The sequence below is a fragment of the Rhinoraja longicauda genome, chromosome 10 (genome assembly GCF_053455715.1).
Source record: "Rhinoraja longicauda isolate Sanriku21f chromosome 10, sRhiLon1.1, whole genome shotgun sequence".
Lineage (NCBI taxonomy): Eukaryota > Metazoa > Chordata > Chondrichthyes > Rajiformes > Arhynchobatidae > Rhinoraja > Rhinoraja longicauda.
In genome coordinates, this window is record NC_135962.1 from 19923919 (window position 1) to 19943625 (window position 19707).

Here is a 19707-nt window from a genome sequence, read left to right on the forward strand (position 1 = left end):
CAAATTAACCATAAATACACCTAATTAATAGATTTGAAAGCAGTATTTTCTTACCTCGAAGAAGCAAAACTGGAAAATACGGATGAAACACAGGTCTGTATACACGCAGCAGCTCAGCCGACGAGAATGTTTAGCACAAGTGACCTATGACCTGCGCATGCACCGTCAAGATACCGAGCTCGCTTATTCTTATTTGTTATTCCCAATACCTTCTTTCCAAAATATTGCCAACCATCAGACTTTCATCTTGTGGTCAGACCAAGAATCGTCAAATTTGTCATTTGAGTCCAGCACTGAAAAATCACTGCTTCCTTAAGTCCCACCAACTTGTTATTTTTTACTTTAATGCAAGCAAGAAAAGCTGGGTAACATTTACCAGCCTCAATATTATGTTACACAAAGGGGAATACATGTATTTCCTGTTCTTTTTCTGTGTAGGCCACAGTGCGGTTGACATCAGCAAGGTTGCACGACGACACCGCATGTCTCCATTCCCTTTAACGTCGATGGACAAGGCTTTCATCACAGTACTGGAGATGACCCCAGTTCTCAGCACTGAAATTATCAACTATCGAGGTAGGAAAGAGAAATATGAATTATACTTTCCTTAAAAATTTGTACATTGCTTCATCATTATAAAGTTAGCTGAACTTAAATGTGTGCTGCATAATATCTTGAGAGTGTTGCAGTGGTAGTTGCAGATTAAAGAATATGTTTAATTGGTTACTTTAAAAACAAATATACAAATCATGAACTGAAGCTTGATGAAATGTACAATCAAATGCAAGTCTGTATTTCAAATATATAGTCTGTATTTGTTCTTTGTTTTGCTCGTGATCTATATCATGTACTTGCATTTGATTTCCCCTGGTGTTTCAGTGTAGACATTTGTGCAATGAATCACACCACTTTCCAGAAACAGCATTGCTAAATTTTTTATTCGAATATTTATACTTGTAGCTCCTCACCTCCTATGTTGGAATAAAATTTGGCAGTTATTGTTCAGGTGGATAATTTGGATATTTTCTCTGATTTTGGTTCATATCTCCAGAACAACACAAAAAAAAACCCGCTTTCAGTTGTGCCGGGATTGACCCTATTGTTCGGATTTGCAATTCAGTTTTAGTACTGTCAACGCGCAACAGTAAATCTACAATACTTTTACTTAGTTCTGTATATCCTAAGTAGAAAAAGATGAATATGTTAACTTCTCTGAATCCACACTTCCGTCGTGGACTCCATTTTCCTCCCAAAACGTCAGGGAAAAGTCTACTGTCTTGCACATTTTTTGTGTCTTAATTAAATCACTTCATAGAAGATTGGAACCATTGTTTCTTGATGCGTGCTCGTGGCAGCAAAATATCTAATTATCGATTACAAGTAAAGTTAAGTTTCTTGTGATCTTGGGCTGAGAAGTTCCCAAATTAAGCTGTGACGCAACTCGATAGTATGCTTTCTGTGGTGCATATGTTGGTAAAAGTTGTTGGAGATGAGTTGAACTTCCTTAGACTCCTGAGGAAGTAGAGATGTCAGTGTGTTTTTTTTGGCCATAGCTTCATTATGTTTGGTCCATCACAGATCGTTGGTGACATTTCACCTAGGAACTTGAAGCTCGTGACCATTTCTACTTCAGCGCCATTATACTGATTGGGGCATTGGGGCCTCACCTTGCTTTGTGAAGTCAAAAACTAGCTCCTTCATCTGGCTGACATTGAGGGGAGGTTGTTGCATAAACCACATGTTACCAAACTTTCTATCTCCTTCCTGTAATCCTTCTTGTCATTGTTTGAGATCCAGCTCATAAGAGTGGTGTCATCTGAAAACCTGTAAATGGAGTTAGGGAAGAATTTGACAACACAGTCATGAGTGTAACGGGAGTATAGTCAGGGGCTGAGAACACATCCTTGCGGGTCACCGGTGTTGAGAATTATTGTGGAGAACCATTTGCCGCCTGCCCTCACAGATTGTGGTCTATGGTCAGAAAGTCAAGGATCCAGAGGGCAGAAGGGTGTGCTGACTTCATGGTCCAAGAGTTTGGGGATGAGCTTGGATGGGATTATGATATTTAAAACAGAGCCATAATCAATAAGTTGGAGTCTAATATAGGTATTCTTGCTATCTCAATGTTCCAGAGATGAGTTGGGTCCAGCGAATTGGCACCTGCCATGCACCCGTTGTGACAGTTAGCAATCTGCAGTGCATCAAGGCAGTCTGGGAGAATGGAGTTAATGTGCACTGTGACTAGCTTTTTGAAGCACATCATGATGGTAGATGTAAGAGCTGGCTGGTAGTCATTAAGGCAGGCTGCTTTGCTTTTCTTTTGCTTTGGGATGATAGTGGTCTTCTTAAATCAGGTGGGGACCTCAGAATGAAGTAGTGATGGGTTAAAGATGTCTTAAATACTCCTGCCAGCTGGCTCATGCAGGTGTATGCGACTGGGGACTTCATCCAGCCAGTTGCTTTCCATGGATTCACTCTCAAGAAGGCGGATCTTCTTGGGCAAGAGTGACCATAATATGGTTGAGTTCTTCATTAGGATGGAGAGTGACATAGTTAATTCAGAAACAACGGTTCTGAACTTAAAGAAAGGTAACTTTGAGGGCATGAGACGTGAATTGACCAAGATAGACTGGCAATTGATTCTTAAAGGGTTGACGGTGGATATGCAATGGAAGGCATTTAAAGACCGCATGGATGAACTACAATAATTGTTCATCCCAGTTTGGCAAAAGAATAAATCAGGGAAGGTAGTGCATCCGTGGCTAACAAGGGAGATTAGGGATAGTATCAAAACAAAAGATGAAGTGTACAAATTAGCAAGAAAAAGCAGCCTACCAGAGGACTGGGAGAAATTCAGAGTCCTGCAGAGGAGGACAAAGGGCTTAATTAGGAAAGGGAAAATAGATTATGAAAGAAAACTGGCAGGGAACATAAAAACTGACTGCAAAAGCTTTTATAGATATGTGAAGAGAAAAAGATTAGTTAAAACAAATGTAGGTCCCTTGCAGTCAGAAACAGGTGAATTGATCATGGGGAACAAGGACATGGCAGACCAATTGAATAACTACTTTGTTTCTGTCTTCACTAAGGAAGACATAAATAATCTGCCAGAAATAGCAGGGGACCGGGGATCAAATGAGATGGAGGAACTGAGTGAATTCCAGGTTAGTCGGGAAGTGGTGTTAGGTAAATTGAATGGATTAAAGGCCGATAAATCCCCAGGGCCAGATAGGCTGCATCCCAGAGTGCTTAAGGAGGTAGCCCCAGAAATAGTGGATGCATTAGTGATAATTTTTCAAAACTCTTTAGATTCTGGAGTAGTTCCTGAGGATTGGAGGGTAGCTAATGTAACCCCACTTTTCAAAAAGGGAGGGAGAGAGAAAACGGGAAATTACAGACCAGTTAGTCTAACATCGGTAGTGGGGAAAATGCTAGAGTCAGTTATTAAAGATGGGATAGCAGCACATTTGGAAAGTGGTGAAATCATTGGACAAAGTCAGCATGGATTTATGAAAGGTAAATCATGTCTGACGAATCTTATAGAATTTTTCGAGGATATAACTAGTAGAGTGGATAAGGGCGAACCAGTGGATGTGTTATATCTGGACTTCCAGAAGGCTTTCGACAAGGTCCCACATGAGATTAGTATGCAAACTTAAAGCCCACGGTATTGTGGGTTCAGTATTGATGTGGATAGGTAACTGGCTGGCAGACAGGAAGCAAAGAGTAGGAATAAACGGGTCCTTTTCAGAATGGCAGGCAGTGACTAGTGGGGTACCGCAAGGCTCAGTGCTGGGACCCCAGCTATTTACAATATATATTAATGATTTGGACGAGGGAATTGAATGCAACATCTCCAAGTTTGCCGATGACACGAAGCTGGGGGGCAGTGTTAGCTGTGAGGAGGATGCTAGGAGGCTGCAACGTAACTTGGATAGGTTAGGTGAGTGGGCAAATGCATGGCAGATGCAGTATAATGTGGATAAATGTGAGGTTATCCACTTTGGTGGCAAGAGCAGGAAAGCAGACTATTATCTGAATGGTGGCCGATTAGGAGAAGGGGAGATGCAACAAGACCTGGGTGTCGTGGTACACCAGTCATTGAAAGTAGGCATGCAGGTGCAGCAGGCAGTGAAGAAAGCAAATGGTATGTTGGCATTCATAACGAGGGGATTTGAGTATAGGAGCAGGGAGGTTCTGCTGCAGTTGTACAGGGCATTGGTGAGACCACACCTGGAGTATTGCGTACAGTTTTGGTCTCCTGATCTGAGGAAAGACATTCTTGCCATAGAGGGAGTACAGAGAAGGTTCACCAGATTGATTCCTGGGATGGCAGGACTTTCATATGAAGAAAGACTGGATAGACTCGGCTTGTACTCGCTGGAATTTAGAAGATTGAGGGGGGATCTTATAGAAACTTACAAAATTCTTAAGGGGTTGGACAGGCTAGATGCAGGAAGATTGTTCCCGATGTTGGGGAAGTCCAGAACAAGGGGTCACAGTTTAAGGATAAGGGGGAAGTCTTTTAGGACCGAGATGAGAAAGTTTTTTTTCACACAGAGAGTGGTGAATCTGTGGAATTCTCTGCCACAGAAGGTAGTTGAGGCCAGTTCATTGGCTATATTTAAGAGGGAGTTAGATGTGGCCCTTGTGGCTAAAGGGATCAGGGGGTATGGAGAGAAGGCAGGTGTGGGATACTGAGTTGGATGATCAGCCATGGTCATATTGAATGGCGGTGCAGGCTCGAAGGGCCGAATGGCCTACTCCTGCACCTATTTTCTATGTTTCTATGTTTCTATCTTATACCTGTTGTGATCATTTTATTCCATTCATTATTTAATTACTGGCTTAAATTTTAATTTCCCAAAGGCTCTGGTGAGATTTGAACTTGAATCTTAAGGTCCTTAAACCAGGCTTCTGGTTCTCTCCAGCACTCCAGCAATTTAATGATGATGTTATTATATGTTTAAATAATACAATTTATTATTGATGTTCATCAATAATAAATGGTAAGACTAAATAGAGTTTTTCATCGTTGAAGCATTAATTCATTGCCCTTTAAATATTTTTCATTCTGCAGTTTCCATATTCTGTAAAAATATAACTTAATTTGGTCATTTTCATAGCCTCTTCGGAGAGCATATTTTTTACTCCAAGAACTGAGCACTTTCGACTAAATTCCATCAGAAAAAGTAATGCAGTCAATGATGAGAATATGTTCTTGAATGGTGTAAATACATTAGGAAACAGCCCCAAGCACGTGGGGCCAGAGGTAACAGCTGATGTAATTGATTTGTAAAAATAAGCCATCTTGACAAATATGTCTTCCCTTTTAGTTTGTTTCCAAGTCAAAAGATGATACAAAAAAATCTCAGAGAATCTGAGAAGAATAATTTAGACCAATAGATAATTTCTATGTGCCACTGTCCTTGAGATACACCTTGAGATTAAAAAAATGTGAAGATATTGCATCTACACATGCAGCACAATTTTTTCACTTGGTTGTGGACCTTTGGCCAAAGATGTCCACTCTGCAAACATACTAGTCCTATCCATTCATTCACCCGTCCGGATATACTTTTGTAAAAGCTGACACAAAAAAACCCAGCATGGATCTCAATCTACGACGAACTGAACTATAACTGACTCATAATAAAATAAACCTTTTGGCTAGATGCTGATAATAAGACTAGGAGTAAATTATTTATTCTTTCATACCTTTTCTTTGGCTATTCCCAGATTTTCCACTCAAGCATGACAATATCCTTCCTATAACATGGTGCCCAGTTATTCTCACACAATATTCTAAATGTGGTCTTATCAATGTCTTATACAACTGCAACATGACCTCCCAACTTCTATACTCAATACTCTGACGGATGAAGGCCAAAGTGCCAAAAGCCTTTTTGACCACCTTATCTGCCTGTGACTCGACCTTCAAGGAACTATGCACCTGCACTCGTAGATCCCTCTGCTCTCCAACTCTCCCCAGAGGCCTACCATTCACTGTGTAGGTCCTGCCCTTGTTAGACGTCCCAAAATGCAACACCTCACACTTCTCTGTGTTAAATTCCATCAACCATTCCTCAACCAACCTGGCCAATCGATCCAGATCCTGCGGCAATCTTTTACAACCATCTTCACTATCTGCAAAACCACTCACTTTTGTATCATCAGCACTCAATAGCAAAAAGGCATGCCTGAGGAGTCGCAAAACAGTAGAGCAGTTTCCTAAATTAATTACATTATGTAGATTCACTGTAAGGGAGCAAAATATATATTTTTTTTTTAATGTGTCCTAAGATACTTACAATAAGCTCACTGGTCATAGATGAAAATCTGCTGTTTCTCACACTTGAAAGAAAGCACTTCATAGAGGTAGATAAGAGAGTGAAAAGTAAAGGAAAACCTAGCTTAAAACTAAGTTAACCTACTGACAACGACAGAAGGTAAAATGGTGAAAAGGTTAATTTCAAATATTTTGACATTTTTCCACGTGAAGAAAGATCAACATGTGAAATATACTATCCAAGTCCAACCTAATATCGTTAAAGGAGAAACCTATTTTGAAGGGTAAGAGTTATTTTCTGGAAGTATTAACTAAAATGATCAAATCACCTTCATCAGTCTCAATCACTCATTTCCCCATTACTTCCATGGAGAGTGAGGCCCCAAAAAATGCTCCATATCATTCCCCATCATATTGTCTTCTAATCATTCCCTGTTATTTTTGTGCTATCTTTGATATAATTAATATAATGAATCATATTTGATATGATAACGCTGTTGTCAGACAGTCCTCTCATACTTTAAGGTGAATTCTTAATCTCCCAACCTACCCTGTTGTGGCCCTTGCACTTTTCTGTCTGCCCTTTTTTTGCAACTGTAAAATTATACACTACATTCTGTTTTTTGTTTCTCTTTTTCACTGACTTAATTTATGTATGTGCTTATTTATGATATGATCTGCGTGGATGGAATGTGTAGGAGCCGCTACAGAATGCAAAACCAAGTTTTTCTCGCTCTATCTCGGTACACAACAATAATAATTGTGAGCAAACTCACCTGAGGTTTTTCCATGTTTTTAGTAAGTATGTTTAATGTCAGCTTGCTGATTTGATTACCAACATTTATAGTTGTCTTCATGTGCCATCCTGGCAGCAAAAATACTTATTTTGCATAGTTCATATCAGCCGGCATTGGCTGTCGTCAGGATTGAAAATCTAAAGACGGAAACTGAGGAAAGTGAGAGGTCGGCCTGTCATATTGAAAATGCTAATATTGTCCCCTCTTCTAAGTAATTTTATGATCTTAGTTTTTAAATATATAAACAAATAATGCTGGAAGCAATCACCAGTTCAGGAAGCATCGGTGGAAAGAAAAGCAGAGATAATGTTTCAGATTGAAGACTATTAATGTGAACTAGGAAAGAGAGCAAAGTAACGAGTTTTAAGTTGCAGATGAGGTGAGAGACGGAAAGGTAGGATAAAGGGAATACTGTTGATACTTTGTTAATGCTACAGATGGTTAAGGTCACTGCCAAACTGGTCATCAGTGACCAAACTGTAAAAACAAGTTATCTGAAATTGTCAAATTCGATATTGAGTTCTGAAAACTGCAACTTGTCCAGGTAGAAGATAATATGCTGTTCCTTGATCTATGTTGGACCTCCATGGAGTAATGCGGGAGGCCACAGACAGGTAGGACAGAGTGGCTTGGAGATTTAAGGTGACAGGACAATGCAGGCTCAGGATTGAAAGGATGCAAATTTGCTCAGATTAGGAAGTTTTTAGTTTAGTTTTGTTTATTGTCACGCATATCAAGGGGACAAGTGTAAAGCTTTTGTTGCTATTCAGTCAGCCGAAAGACAGTGCTTGAGGACAATCTACGGTGAAAAGGGAATAACGTTTAGTGTAAAGTAAAGTCCGATTAAATATAGTCCAAAGGTCTCCAATGAGGTAGATAGTAGCTCAATACCGCTCTCTAGTTGTGGATAGAATAATTCAGTTGCTGATAACAGCTGGGAAGAAACTGTCCCTGAATCTGGATGTGTGCATTTTCACACTTCTATGCCTCTTGCCTGATGGGAGAAGAGAGAACAACCTTAATGCTTTATTTGAAATGGTAAATTTTGTTTTGATATAGTTACATAGACTTAAAGCACAGAAATAGGACCCCCCCCACACATTTACTCTAATCCTACGTTTTTTAAAATAAATATTCTTGGACCTGAGCAAAATCAGGAAACTGAAACCAATGATGCACAATTGTGAAAAGAACAATCAGCATCTCAAAATGTAGGAACAAGGAATTGCTGATGCTGGTTTACCAAGGAAAGATATAAAATGCTGGAGTAACTCAGTGGGTCAGGCAGTATCCCTGGAGAACATGGATAGACTGACTTTCAGGTCAGTCTGAAGAAGAGTCCTGACCTGAAATGTCACCTAGCCATGTTCTCAAGGGATGCTGCCTGACCTGCTGAGCTACTCCAGCTTTTTGTGTCTTTACTAAGCATCTCAAAAGAGCACATGCATGCTTCATGAACACATTTCAAGAGGCACATGTATGTTCTAACAAGCACATGCAGGTATACAGTGCCCTCCATAATGTTTGGGACAAAGACCCATCATTTATTTATTTGCCTCTGCACTCCACAGTTTGAGATTTGTAATAGAAAAGAATCACATGTGGTTAAAGTGCACATTGTCAAATTTTATTAAAGGATATTTTTAGACATTTTGGTTTCACCATGTAGAAATTACCGCAGTGTATATACATAGTCCCCCATTTCAGGGCGCCATAATGTTTGGCGCACATGGCTTCACAGGCATTTGTAATTGCTCAGGTGTGTTTAAATGCCTCCTTAATGCAGGTATACGAGAGCTCTCAGCACCTAGTCTTTCCTCCAGTCTTTCCATCACCTTTGGAAACTTTTATTGCTGTTTATCAACATGAGGACCAAAGTTGTGCCAATGAAAGTCAAAAAAGCCATTATGAGACTGAGAAACAAGAATAAACTGTTGGAAACATCAGCCAAACCTTAGGCTTACCAAAGTCAACTGTTTGGAACATCATTAAAAGAAAGAGAGCACCGGTGAGCTTACTAATCGCCAAAGAAGACAATAGACAATAGGTGCAGGAGTAGGCCATCCGGCCCTTCGAGCCAACACCGCCATTCAATGATTATTGCCGATCATCCACAATCAGTACCCCGTTCCTGCCCTCTTCCCATACCCCTTGAATCCGCTATCATTAAGATCTCTATCTAACTCTCTCTTGAAAGCATCCAGAGCATTGGCCTCCACTGCCTTTTGAGGCAGAGAATTCCACAGATTTACAACTCTCTTCATCTCCGTTCTAAATGGCCTACCCCTTATTCGTAAACTGTAGCCCCTGGTTCTGGACTCCCCCAACATTGGGAACATGTTTCCTGCCTCTAGCGTGTCCAATCCCTTAATAATCTTATATGTTTCAATAAGATCCCCTCTCATCCTTCTAAATCCCAGTGAATACAAGCCCAGTTGCTCCAGTCTTTCAACATACGACAATCCAGCCATTCCGGGAATTTACCTAGTGAACCTATGCTGCACTCCCTCCATAACAAGACCTTTCAGTCTGAAGAAGAAGAGTCCTGACCTGAAACGTTACCTAGCCATGTTCTCAAGGGATGCTGCCTGACCTGCTGAGCTACTCCAGCTTTTTGTGTCTTTACTAAGCATCTCAAAAGAGCACATGCATGCTTCCTGAACACATGTCCTTCCTCAAATTTGGAGACAAAAACTGCACACAGTTCTCCAGGTGTGGTCTCACTAGCACCCTGTACAGCTGCAGAAGGACCTCTTTGCTTCTATACTGAACTCTTCTTGTCATGAAGGCCAACGTGCCGTTAGTTTTCTTCACTGCCTGCTGTACCTGCATGCTTACTTTCAGTGACTGATGATTGAGGACACCCAGATCTCTTTGTACTTCCCCTTTTCCTAACCTGACACCAAGACCTCCACAGCTGATGACAGAAGAGTTCTCTCTATAATAAAGAAAAATCCCCAAACACCTGAACCAACAGATCAGAAACACTCTTCAGAAGTCAGGTGTGGATTTGTCAATGACCACTGTCCGCAGAAGACTTCATGAACAGAAAGACAGAGGCCACACTGTAAGATGCAAACCACTGATTAGTCGCAAAAATAGGATGGCCAGGTTACAGTTTGCCAAGAAGTACTTAAAAGAGCAACCACAGTTCTGGAAAAAGGTCTTGTGGATAGATGAGATGAAGATTAACTTCTATCAGAGTGACGGCAAGAGCAAAGTATGGAGGAGAGAAGGAACTGCCCAAGATCCAAAGCATACCACCTCATCTGTGAAACACGGTGGTGGGCGTGTTATGGCCTGGGCATGTATGGCTGCTGAAGGTACTGGCTCACTTATCTTCATTGATGATACAACTGCTGATGGTAGTAGCATAATTAATTCTGAAGTGTATAGACGCATCCTATCTGCTCATGTTCAAACAAATGCCTCAAAACTCATTGGCCGGCGGTTCATTCTACAGCAAGACAATGATCCCAAACATACTGCTAAAGCAACAAAGGAGTTTCTCAAAGCTAAAAAATAGTCAATTCTTGATTGGCCAAGTCAATCACCCGATCTGAACCCAATTGAGCATGCCTTTTAAATGCTGAAGAGAAAACTGAAGGGGACTAGCCCCCAAAACAAGCATAAGCTAAAGATGGCTGCAATACAAGCCTGGCAGAGCATCACCAAAGGCATCCAGCAACTGGTGATGTCCATGAATCACAGACTTCAAGTAGTCATTGCATGCAAAGGATATGCAACAAAATACAAAACATGACTACTTTCATTTACATGACATTGCTGTGCCCCAAACATTATGGTGCCCTGAAATGGGGGGAGTCTGCTATAGTTTCTACATGGTGAAACCAAAATGTATAAAAATGGCCTTTATTAAAATCTGATAATGTGCACTTTAACCACATGTGATTTTTTGTTCTATCATAAATCTCAAATTGTGGAGTACAGAGGCAAATAAATAAATGATGGGTCTTTGTCCCAAACATTATGGAGGACACTGTAGCTACCAGAGGATGTTCTTCAAACCACACTATGCTTTGCAACGTAGTTGGCAAATGTCGAAGTATGTTTATGTGCAATGGGAATGCACTTCCCAGAGCCCATTTTAATCATTTCACAACTGGCATTGGTTTTGGGCAATCCCCTCAAAGCCATGGCTGTCACAGAATGAAAGCAGCCATCTCCTGCTCCTGAAATTATGGATGGATGGTTCTTTGCAAAAGGAAAAATGAGCAGCTCCCTTTTTTTATTTCACCTGACCTGATCATCCATTTGTTTCAATGTGTGCACTTGAAAACCAAGATTGTTCCGCAAAGGCGATCAGATTTGATCAGTGCACCCTTTCAGAGCTCATGTTTTGCTCAGATAAATCAGGCTGGGGTGTCTGCACCTGGAACAAAGGATATCTCCAAACTCCAGCCCTGCAGATCAAAGACTCCTGAGAGTGTTTAAAGGGACTTTGCTCCCTTGCCTAAAGCACACAACGGTAGGGGTGGAAAATCAGAGGTGCTGCCAGTTCTTACTGGCATTCATAAGTTATTGATTAACACTGTGAGTACATAGATGCCAGCACTGACTAATGCACAAACTAGACCTGCAAACACAGCTGGTTACAATGAAAGTAAAGTCATTCTGGAAGCAGCAGGTAGTTTAACTACTAGTTTGGCAAAATCCAGCTAGTTTTACCCAAGCTAATATATCAGCATGTCTCACACAGTCCCTACAAATGGTGATAATTGAGTCAGCAATCTAACTCCCATCACTATAGAGTCTAAGAATAATATTCTGTAGCTTTGGGGTTATATAACAAAACCATGTGAGCACCTTCACCACATTGACGGCAGGAGATTTGAACAACTCCAGCAGCTTTTTTGCTATTATTTAGGAATTTGGGAAGAATATAGAACTGAAAGTCACTGTTTATACACTAGAGTTGCCCATTTCTTTCAAGAGTGTCATGAGTCTTTGGAACTCTCATCCTCTGGGGATGATGGAAGGAGTCTTTGAACATTTTTTAATCAAAGTTATGAAAGATTACTTTGAAAGGTTAAGGGGAATAGGTTGTAAAGTGGAAATTTAAAAGACATTTGGACAGGTTCAAGGATAAGAAAGGTTTCAAAGAATATGGGTCAAATGCAGGCAATTGGGATTAGAGTAGGTGGGCATCTTGGTCAGTGTGGATGAGTTGGCCAAAGGACCTTTTTTTCCATGCTGTATAACTATGAAGTAATTTTTTTAGTGGGTTACATATGGGTAACTATGTCCATAACAGTGATATTCACATACCAAGATTTTTAAAAATCTCCGTCTGTTGGAGATTACCAAACATTCTTGGGAACCCAGGCTAAGATTTGGAAGGGTGGATTAGCAGGGATGAAAAGGGGTAAAAAAATCAGACTCCTCTCCAACTTGTAAGTGTCCACTGTTGCTTGAATCGTTGAGGCAGAGGTTAGACGTACATGCCTGACTTTGACTTTTAATGGTAAATAATTGAATTATAATATTTGCTGGACAAAATTGTATGGTTTTTAATACCAACCATAACATTAGGGGGTATTCAGTGTTATTTGAAGAAGAAAATCAGTGAGTACTCACTCTGCTTTTCTCGCAAATTCTACTTGTGGCCATCTAAAGTTTTGTCATTTAAATTTGTGCCCTGCTGCAGCAGAAAATTCAAGGACATTGTCATTAAAATTCCATTGCATTTTCTTTGCAGTTGATAGCAATATAAGATAGTCATTCTCAAGGGAAACTTGAGGATTAACTTCAAATGCACTTCGTTTGAAAGCAATAAAAAGAGCCTTTCATTGCTTTGTTTGTTTGCTGCTTAATTTAAATAAATCTATTGCACATATTATCCTCAAAGGTTTCAAAAGCTATTGCTGGTTATGCATTTATCATGTTACCAATCACTGTCCTTTGTGTCTGCATGCTAAAAGGCAGTTGATATTCATTCTTTGGCAATTAATATGTTTGAATAAGGTATCCTGTGAGTTTGTGAGTGTACTTCTGTTACAAGAGGGAGAATTTTTTTTTGTAGTATTCAGAGCTCGCGTGGAGTCTTGAGATTTCTGGACTTGTCCTTTAAAGTGACTTCAAAATTGCACAGTGGGAAATTGTTGAATTTGATCTCTATGTAGTTCTGATGAGATATGCAACTAAAAAGCTTTATTGCTTGAATTTTTTTTCCTGATTTGCACTCTGCAAAAAAAAAGGAATGCTACAGAGGCATTAAGTATAAATCACAGTGATTAAAACATTTTAATAACCCAGCAACATTGATTTGTGACATTGTTCACACTGAAATTCCAAAGCAGTGAAATAATTTTTACAACAATTAAATAATTTAGATATTTCAATAAGTTATTTTAATTTCTATTTAATATGAAAAAGGCAAAAAATAAAAAGGAGTGAGGGCGCCCCTCGTGCTCACTGTATAATTGAATCCAATCACAGCCTCTTGCTCTCTTCTTATCCCTTTGTATTTCAAATGTCTGTTAACCTCCATCTTGAATATATTCAATGACTTTGCTTCCATAGCCCTCAGGTAGAGAAATCCAAAGAGATTTTTTTTTTAAGTAGGTTAACCCATCTTCAGAAACTATGCACATTATTCCACCAAGGGATATATCTCTACATCTATCTTATCAATCCCCCTCTTCATTTATGTTGTAATGAATTTACTCATCATTCTTCTAGGCTCCATGATATTTCTGCATGTTAACCCCTTGTCCCAATAAATACCCCATGAATTTTCTCTTCTCTGCACTGCTTCCAATGTAAACACAGTCTGCCTTAAAAATGGAGACCAAAGCTGTACATAGTCCTCTAGGAGTGGTATTACCATTGCCTGTCAAAGCCCCTCTACTATTACACTTAATATGCCCTACAAGAAAGACCCACATCCAATTGGCTTTTCTAATTATTTGATCTACTTGTATGCCAACTTTTTGATTTCCGGCACTAGGACTCCTGCATCCCTTTATCGCATGACATTTCATTGTCTCAGTTCAGGTAAATAGCCATTTGCTCATTCATCTTCCTTCCATTCTTTCCAAAATGGATAATTTCACATTTTCCTACATTACATCTGCCAGCTTCATGCTCACTCATTTAATCTACCTATATTTTTTTGCAGCCTCTTTGTGTTCCTCCACCGACTTTCTTACCTACATATCTTTGTTTCATAAATAAACATGGCTGCAGTAGACACAGTCCCTTTATCCAAATTATTAATACAGATCGTAAATAGTTGAGATCCCAGCACTGATCCCTGTGGCACCTCTCATTTCTGATTTCCAATCCAAAAATAACCCTATTTCCTCTTAGACACAAAATGCTGGAGTAACACAGCGGGTCAGGCAGCATCTCTGGAGAGAAGAAATGGGTGACATTTCGGGGTCAAGACCCTTCTTCAGACTGAAGAAGGGTCTTGACCTGAAACATCACCCATTCCTTCTCACCAGAGATGTTGCCTATCCCGCCGAGTTACTCCAGCATTTTGTGTCTACCTTTGATTTAAACCAGCATCTGCAGTTCTTTCCTACCTATTTCCTGTTAGTTTGTAATCGCTGTCCATGCCAATATATTACCCCCAATCATGTAGTCTCATTCTTTAGAATGACACCCTAATAGAATGTCTTCTCAAAATCTAAATACGCTCAATGAACCTGTCTATGCTGTTTGTTACATCCTCAAAGAACCCCTGCAAATTTAAACATAGAACAGTGCAGCACAGAAACAGACTATTCAGCCCACAATATCCATGCCAAAAATGATGTCAGGTTAAATTAATCTCTGCCTGCACATGATCCATATCCCTCCATTCCCCGCATATCTATGTTCCTATTTAAAAGCCTTATAAATGCCACTATCAACTCCGTCTCCACCACTACCCCCGGCAGCGTGTTCCAGACACCCACCACTCTCTGTGCAAAAAAAACTTGCCCTGGTAATCACCATGATTTTGCCCCTCTCATCTTAAAGTTATGCACTCTCATCTTTGACATTTTTACCTTGGAAAAACAGTTCTAACCGTCTAAGCTATTGATGCATCTCATAATTTTATCTACTTCTGTCTGGACTCCCCTCAGCCTCTGAAGCTCTGTTGAAAACAATCCACGTTTGTCCAACCTCTCCTTATACTAATACTCTCAAATCCATGCAGCATTCCGGTAAACCTCTTCTGCATCCTCTCCAAAGCTCCAGATCCTTCCTCTATTGGTGCAACCAGAATACGCACATTATTCCAAATTAACCTAACCGAAGTCCTATAAAGCAGCCACATGACTCTTGAATTCAATGCCCGACCAATGAAGGCAAACACACCATATGCCTTCTTTACCACTCTATCTACTTGTGTTGTTACTTTCAGGAAGCTATGGACTTGGAACTCAAGATCCCATATACATCAATTTGTCAAATGTGATTTTCCCAAAGACTAATGGTAAGCTAACTAATCTACATATTCTGATTTCTGCCTCACTCCTTTCTTAAATAGTAGCTATAACTGTGAATGTCCAAACCTCAAACATCTGGAACTTATCCAAGTTGAGGGAATTTTAACAGATTGCAATGTCTTGTCAATGCCGGCGTTTAGTGCCCATCCCTTATTGCTTTTGAGTAGATGGCGGTGAGCCACATTGAACTATTGCAGTCCTTCCAGCGAACATACTCCCACACTCCTTTCCAATATGTAGGTGCTTGTATGGTCCGTTTATATGCTTATAGACTTTGCATCCTGGAAAGTATGACCTTCAAACTCTGAACAAAGTCCAGTGCCTAGTTGGGGCTGAAATCCTCCAAGCCCCTTAACAGGGAAAAGTAGCCCACATAGCGAGCTTCAGAAAGCATCAAACATTTAATTAGTTTTTCTCTATTGGTTGTCCTGTCATCTCGGTGTGCCATCACAGAGCTCTTGCATAACCTTGCCCTTTGACAAGCTGACCTCTGCGCTTGCTTCGTCCTTGTTCCGACGTAAGACCACATGTTAAGTGTCATATCACTTGTCGGTTCAACCTCTGTGCATTCCTCACTGGCGAATGTTGGGCTCTGAGCTTCTGACTGGAAGTTTGAAATCAAGTCACAGAATGTCTGTCATTCTTGTCTTCTCACTTTCCCAGCACTGTTTTGTCAGATTTCACTTCTCGGTTATCTGAAATAACTTAAATTGAGGTACAGTAAGCTTTCCTTTAATAAGTAGACCAAAAAGGACACTCCGTGTTGTTTTCTTTCTTCCTTCCTTCACTGTCTTCCTTTTTCTCTTCTGCCTCCTCTGCTCATTCTTTAGTCTGTGACAACATTTGTGCTTGTATGATGTAAATGACTGTGCAGCATACAAAAACCGCTGAAAATGTTGACAACTACTCTGATGAGCATGGTGAAGTTCCTCCAGGCAGTGAAAGCGTGGTCTGCTTTATTATGTTTAGCAGGATGGTTTTCACTGCATCCATTCTGTTCATGTGTGAATGTATCGTGCACCACTGCCAGGAGCAATGTTTCAACGGATAGCCCAAGTCGCGGTAGCCACCTTTTGATTTGTTGCGGTAGCTCAAATGTAGCTAATGCAATGGTCTGAAGCATAATTAAGACATTACAGGGCATAATTAAGAACAGGGTATTGCTGTCTCTGGTTTCATACCTGCTGAATATTGAGCGTATGGAATATCTTTTGATTCTGTTGTAGTACAGAGATGCTATGCAGCAGCCTTAGTGCAACCTGTACTGTTAATGGCAAGCTGCACGATAGTTGTAATTGTTCAAAAGTTCAGTGTTCCCTCTGCCTGCTTGTCTCTGCAAAGAGAGAATGAAATACTGTTTGTTCTCCTCGATTTAGCAAATCACCCTGACAAGTGGGCATTTGCACCTCAGATACTATTTTTGTCTGAAGAAGGGTCCTGACCCGAAACATCACCAATCAGTGGTGTTCTCCAAGGATGATGTCTGAACCGCTGGGTCACTCTAGCACTTTGTGTCTTTTTTTGTGAACCAGCATCTGCAGTTCCTTACTTCCATTTTTTGTCTAATGAGTGCGACTGAGTTTGATTTCATCCCCATATCAGATGCTCTATGAGTGGGATTCATTGTTTTATTTTTTGTCCAGGCTGAATTGTTAGTTCTATTTTTGCAATAACACTGTGCAGTGGAATTGCTGTGCATCAGTAATCTTGAAAACTCAACTGGAATTCAGTAAAGATGCTGTAGGATTAACGGAAATGTGAAGAAATTTCGAACCTTAACAAGAAGTAATCGCATAGCAGAATTGTTAAGACATATATTATTCAACATCTGAGCCATTTGACGGCTGTGATAGGTTTTCCCCTCAGAAAACTTGATTCTACAGTCTGATGCCAAGAAGTTCAATGAGCTCTTTTAGTTCTGTCAGGTCACCTTCACGGGAAGGCAGGTAATGAGAAATTAACGAGAGCTGCCAACATTTTCCTTTGAAGTTAGAATTATCTGTCACATATTAAAAAAAAGCAGTGTACATTTTGTTCAAAGATGCTAGTGCCTGGCAGCTTTAATTTGTATTTTAGCAAATACTTTCCTTGAATTCCTAAATCCAAGAAAATCTTTATCTGAATAAATTCTTATTTACAACTTGATTATTAAATAAGACGATAAGGCACATGGAAGAAGCGGAAGACTAAAATGCATCTATTTTAATGCAAGGAGCCTGATTGGTAAGGTTGATGAACTTAGAGCATTGATCAGCACATGGGAATATGATATTGTTTCAATCACCGAGATATATCACTGCAGTCAAAAAAGGGCTAGCTTGCCATCTCAGCAATCCAGAGTTTAAAAGTTTCAAGCTTAATGGCAGGGGTAGGATGTCTCAGGGAAGGGGACATTGCATTATTGATCAAGGATCTTTATTTCACTAATGAGGGGGGATGTCTTTGAAAGCCCTTGAAATGCGACCACATGGGTAGAGTTTAGATATAAAAAAAGGAATGATCTTCTGAAATTATGTTGTTGGCCTCCCTACAATCAACAGGAGATAGGGGAATATTTATGTTGAGAAATCACAGGGAAGTGTCGAGGAATATTGTTAAACTAGTCAGGATTCCAACTTCCCAACAGTGGCTGGGGAGTTGCCTTAGTGTGATCTTACCCGATACACTTAAATTTAATGACAAATCAAATTTAAAAAGTCAACTTAATTTTTCTGTTGTCAGCAATTTCTTCTGTCTGACTTCAACTTACAGAATCGATCAGGCAGATTTCATTGGAAAATGATTAATCTGCAGGCGTATCCACTGCCTGACTTGGCATCAATAGGAGCACAGACATTTGGGGGAACATGACACCTTTTGCAGAAGGCACTTCAGCCTCCACTCAAAACTTCAGCCTTTGCTCAGAAAAGTGCTTAAAGGGCCTGTCCCACTTAGGCGATTTTAAGGTGACTGCCGGCGACTAGGCTGTCGCCGACAGTTCACCAGGGTGTCGCGGGCATGATTGTGAGGAGTCTTCCAAGAAGCGGGTTGCTGAGAAATCAACCGGAGTGAAATTTCTCGGCAACAGCTTGCTTGTCGCCAGTTATTGTTGCTTATTGCGGACGCTGTCGCATGCTGTCCCCAGGTTTGCTAAGTTGTCTTAGATGCATTTAGAAGCACACTAGACCAAGTGGACCCGTTGGGCCCAAACCTCTCCTGCATTGGTGCAGCACCCTGTCCTCTCCCCTCTCTCCTCAACCCCCCCCCACCCCTCTCCCTTCTCCCCCCTCCCTCCCTCCTCCCCTCCCCCTCCCCTCCTTTTAAACTTTAAAATGTGAATAACTTTAAAAATATAACACCGATTTCAATAAAACTACTGGCATTATCACTAAAGTGACAATGGCGAGTAAGGTGGGCTTAAAATTGTCATGCTATCGTGTACTGTTTTGGCTGAAGTTCAGTCACAAACAAGATAACAAAGTATAGATAATATAGATAATATTAAAATAAGTAAAGTCATTTCAAGATACCATAAAATACTTGTGTTTAAACAATTTATTTACCGTCAGGACATTTGACAGGTAGATTGGAGGCGACAGTTTGACGGTCAGGTAAGTGTGGGAATTTTTGCGATGTTTATGGCCATCAGCGATTACATTTAAAGAATGATCAGTCTGAAGAAGGGTCTCGACCCAAAACGTCACCCATTCCTTCTCTCCTGAGATGCAGCCTGACCTGCTGAGTTACTCCAGCATTTTGTGAATACATACCTTGCATTTAAAGTAGGCTCTCAACCCAGATATGCAACCCAGAAACCAGATATGCATCTCCCGTACATTTTCAAAGAATGCCCACACTCATCACAAAAATCCATTTAACCACTTTTAAAATTAAATTTCTTAATACTTCTATTAGTAAACTGGAAGTCAATCCAGTTTATGCCTTGTTACCGTGAAGCTTGGTTTTCAAGTAACCCGGGCAAGATGTTATATTTCAAAACTCTTAAGTGCTTACCGACTTGTCAGTGATTTCAGCGAAAATTAGGACGCCGGAGAAGCATTGACAGCGTGGGAATTTTCGCAATGTTTCTGAAGACGGTGTAATCTTGACCTGGCTCGGCATTGTCGTGGTCATTGTCGTCGGGTAAAAGAACATTTTGGCGATCTGCTACGACTTTGAC

At 40.4% G+C, this 19707-nt stretch overlaps 1 protein-coding gene across 20 annotated transcripts in view; it reads left to right on the forward strand.

Annotated features, from left to right (window-relative positions):
* The window catches only part of LOC144597249 (gephyrin), a 414464-nt gene that overhangs the window by 309384 nt on the left and 85373 nt on the right, over nt 1-19707 (forward strand). For 13 of the 20 annotated variants that reach the window (XM_078406319.1, XM_078406323.1, XM_078406321.1 and 10 more), the window contains 2 exons: nt 439-576; nt 15464-15535. In XM_078406319.1, the coding sequence (XP_078262445.1) occupies nt 439-576; nt 15464-15535 (210 nt within the window). The remainder of the gene's footprint in view (nt 1-438; nt 577-15463; nt 15536-19707) is intronic. The other 7 variants (XM_078406328.1, XM_078406329.1, XM_078406331.1 and 4 more) reach the window with 1 other exon arrangement.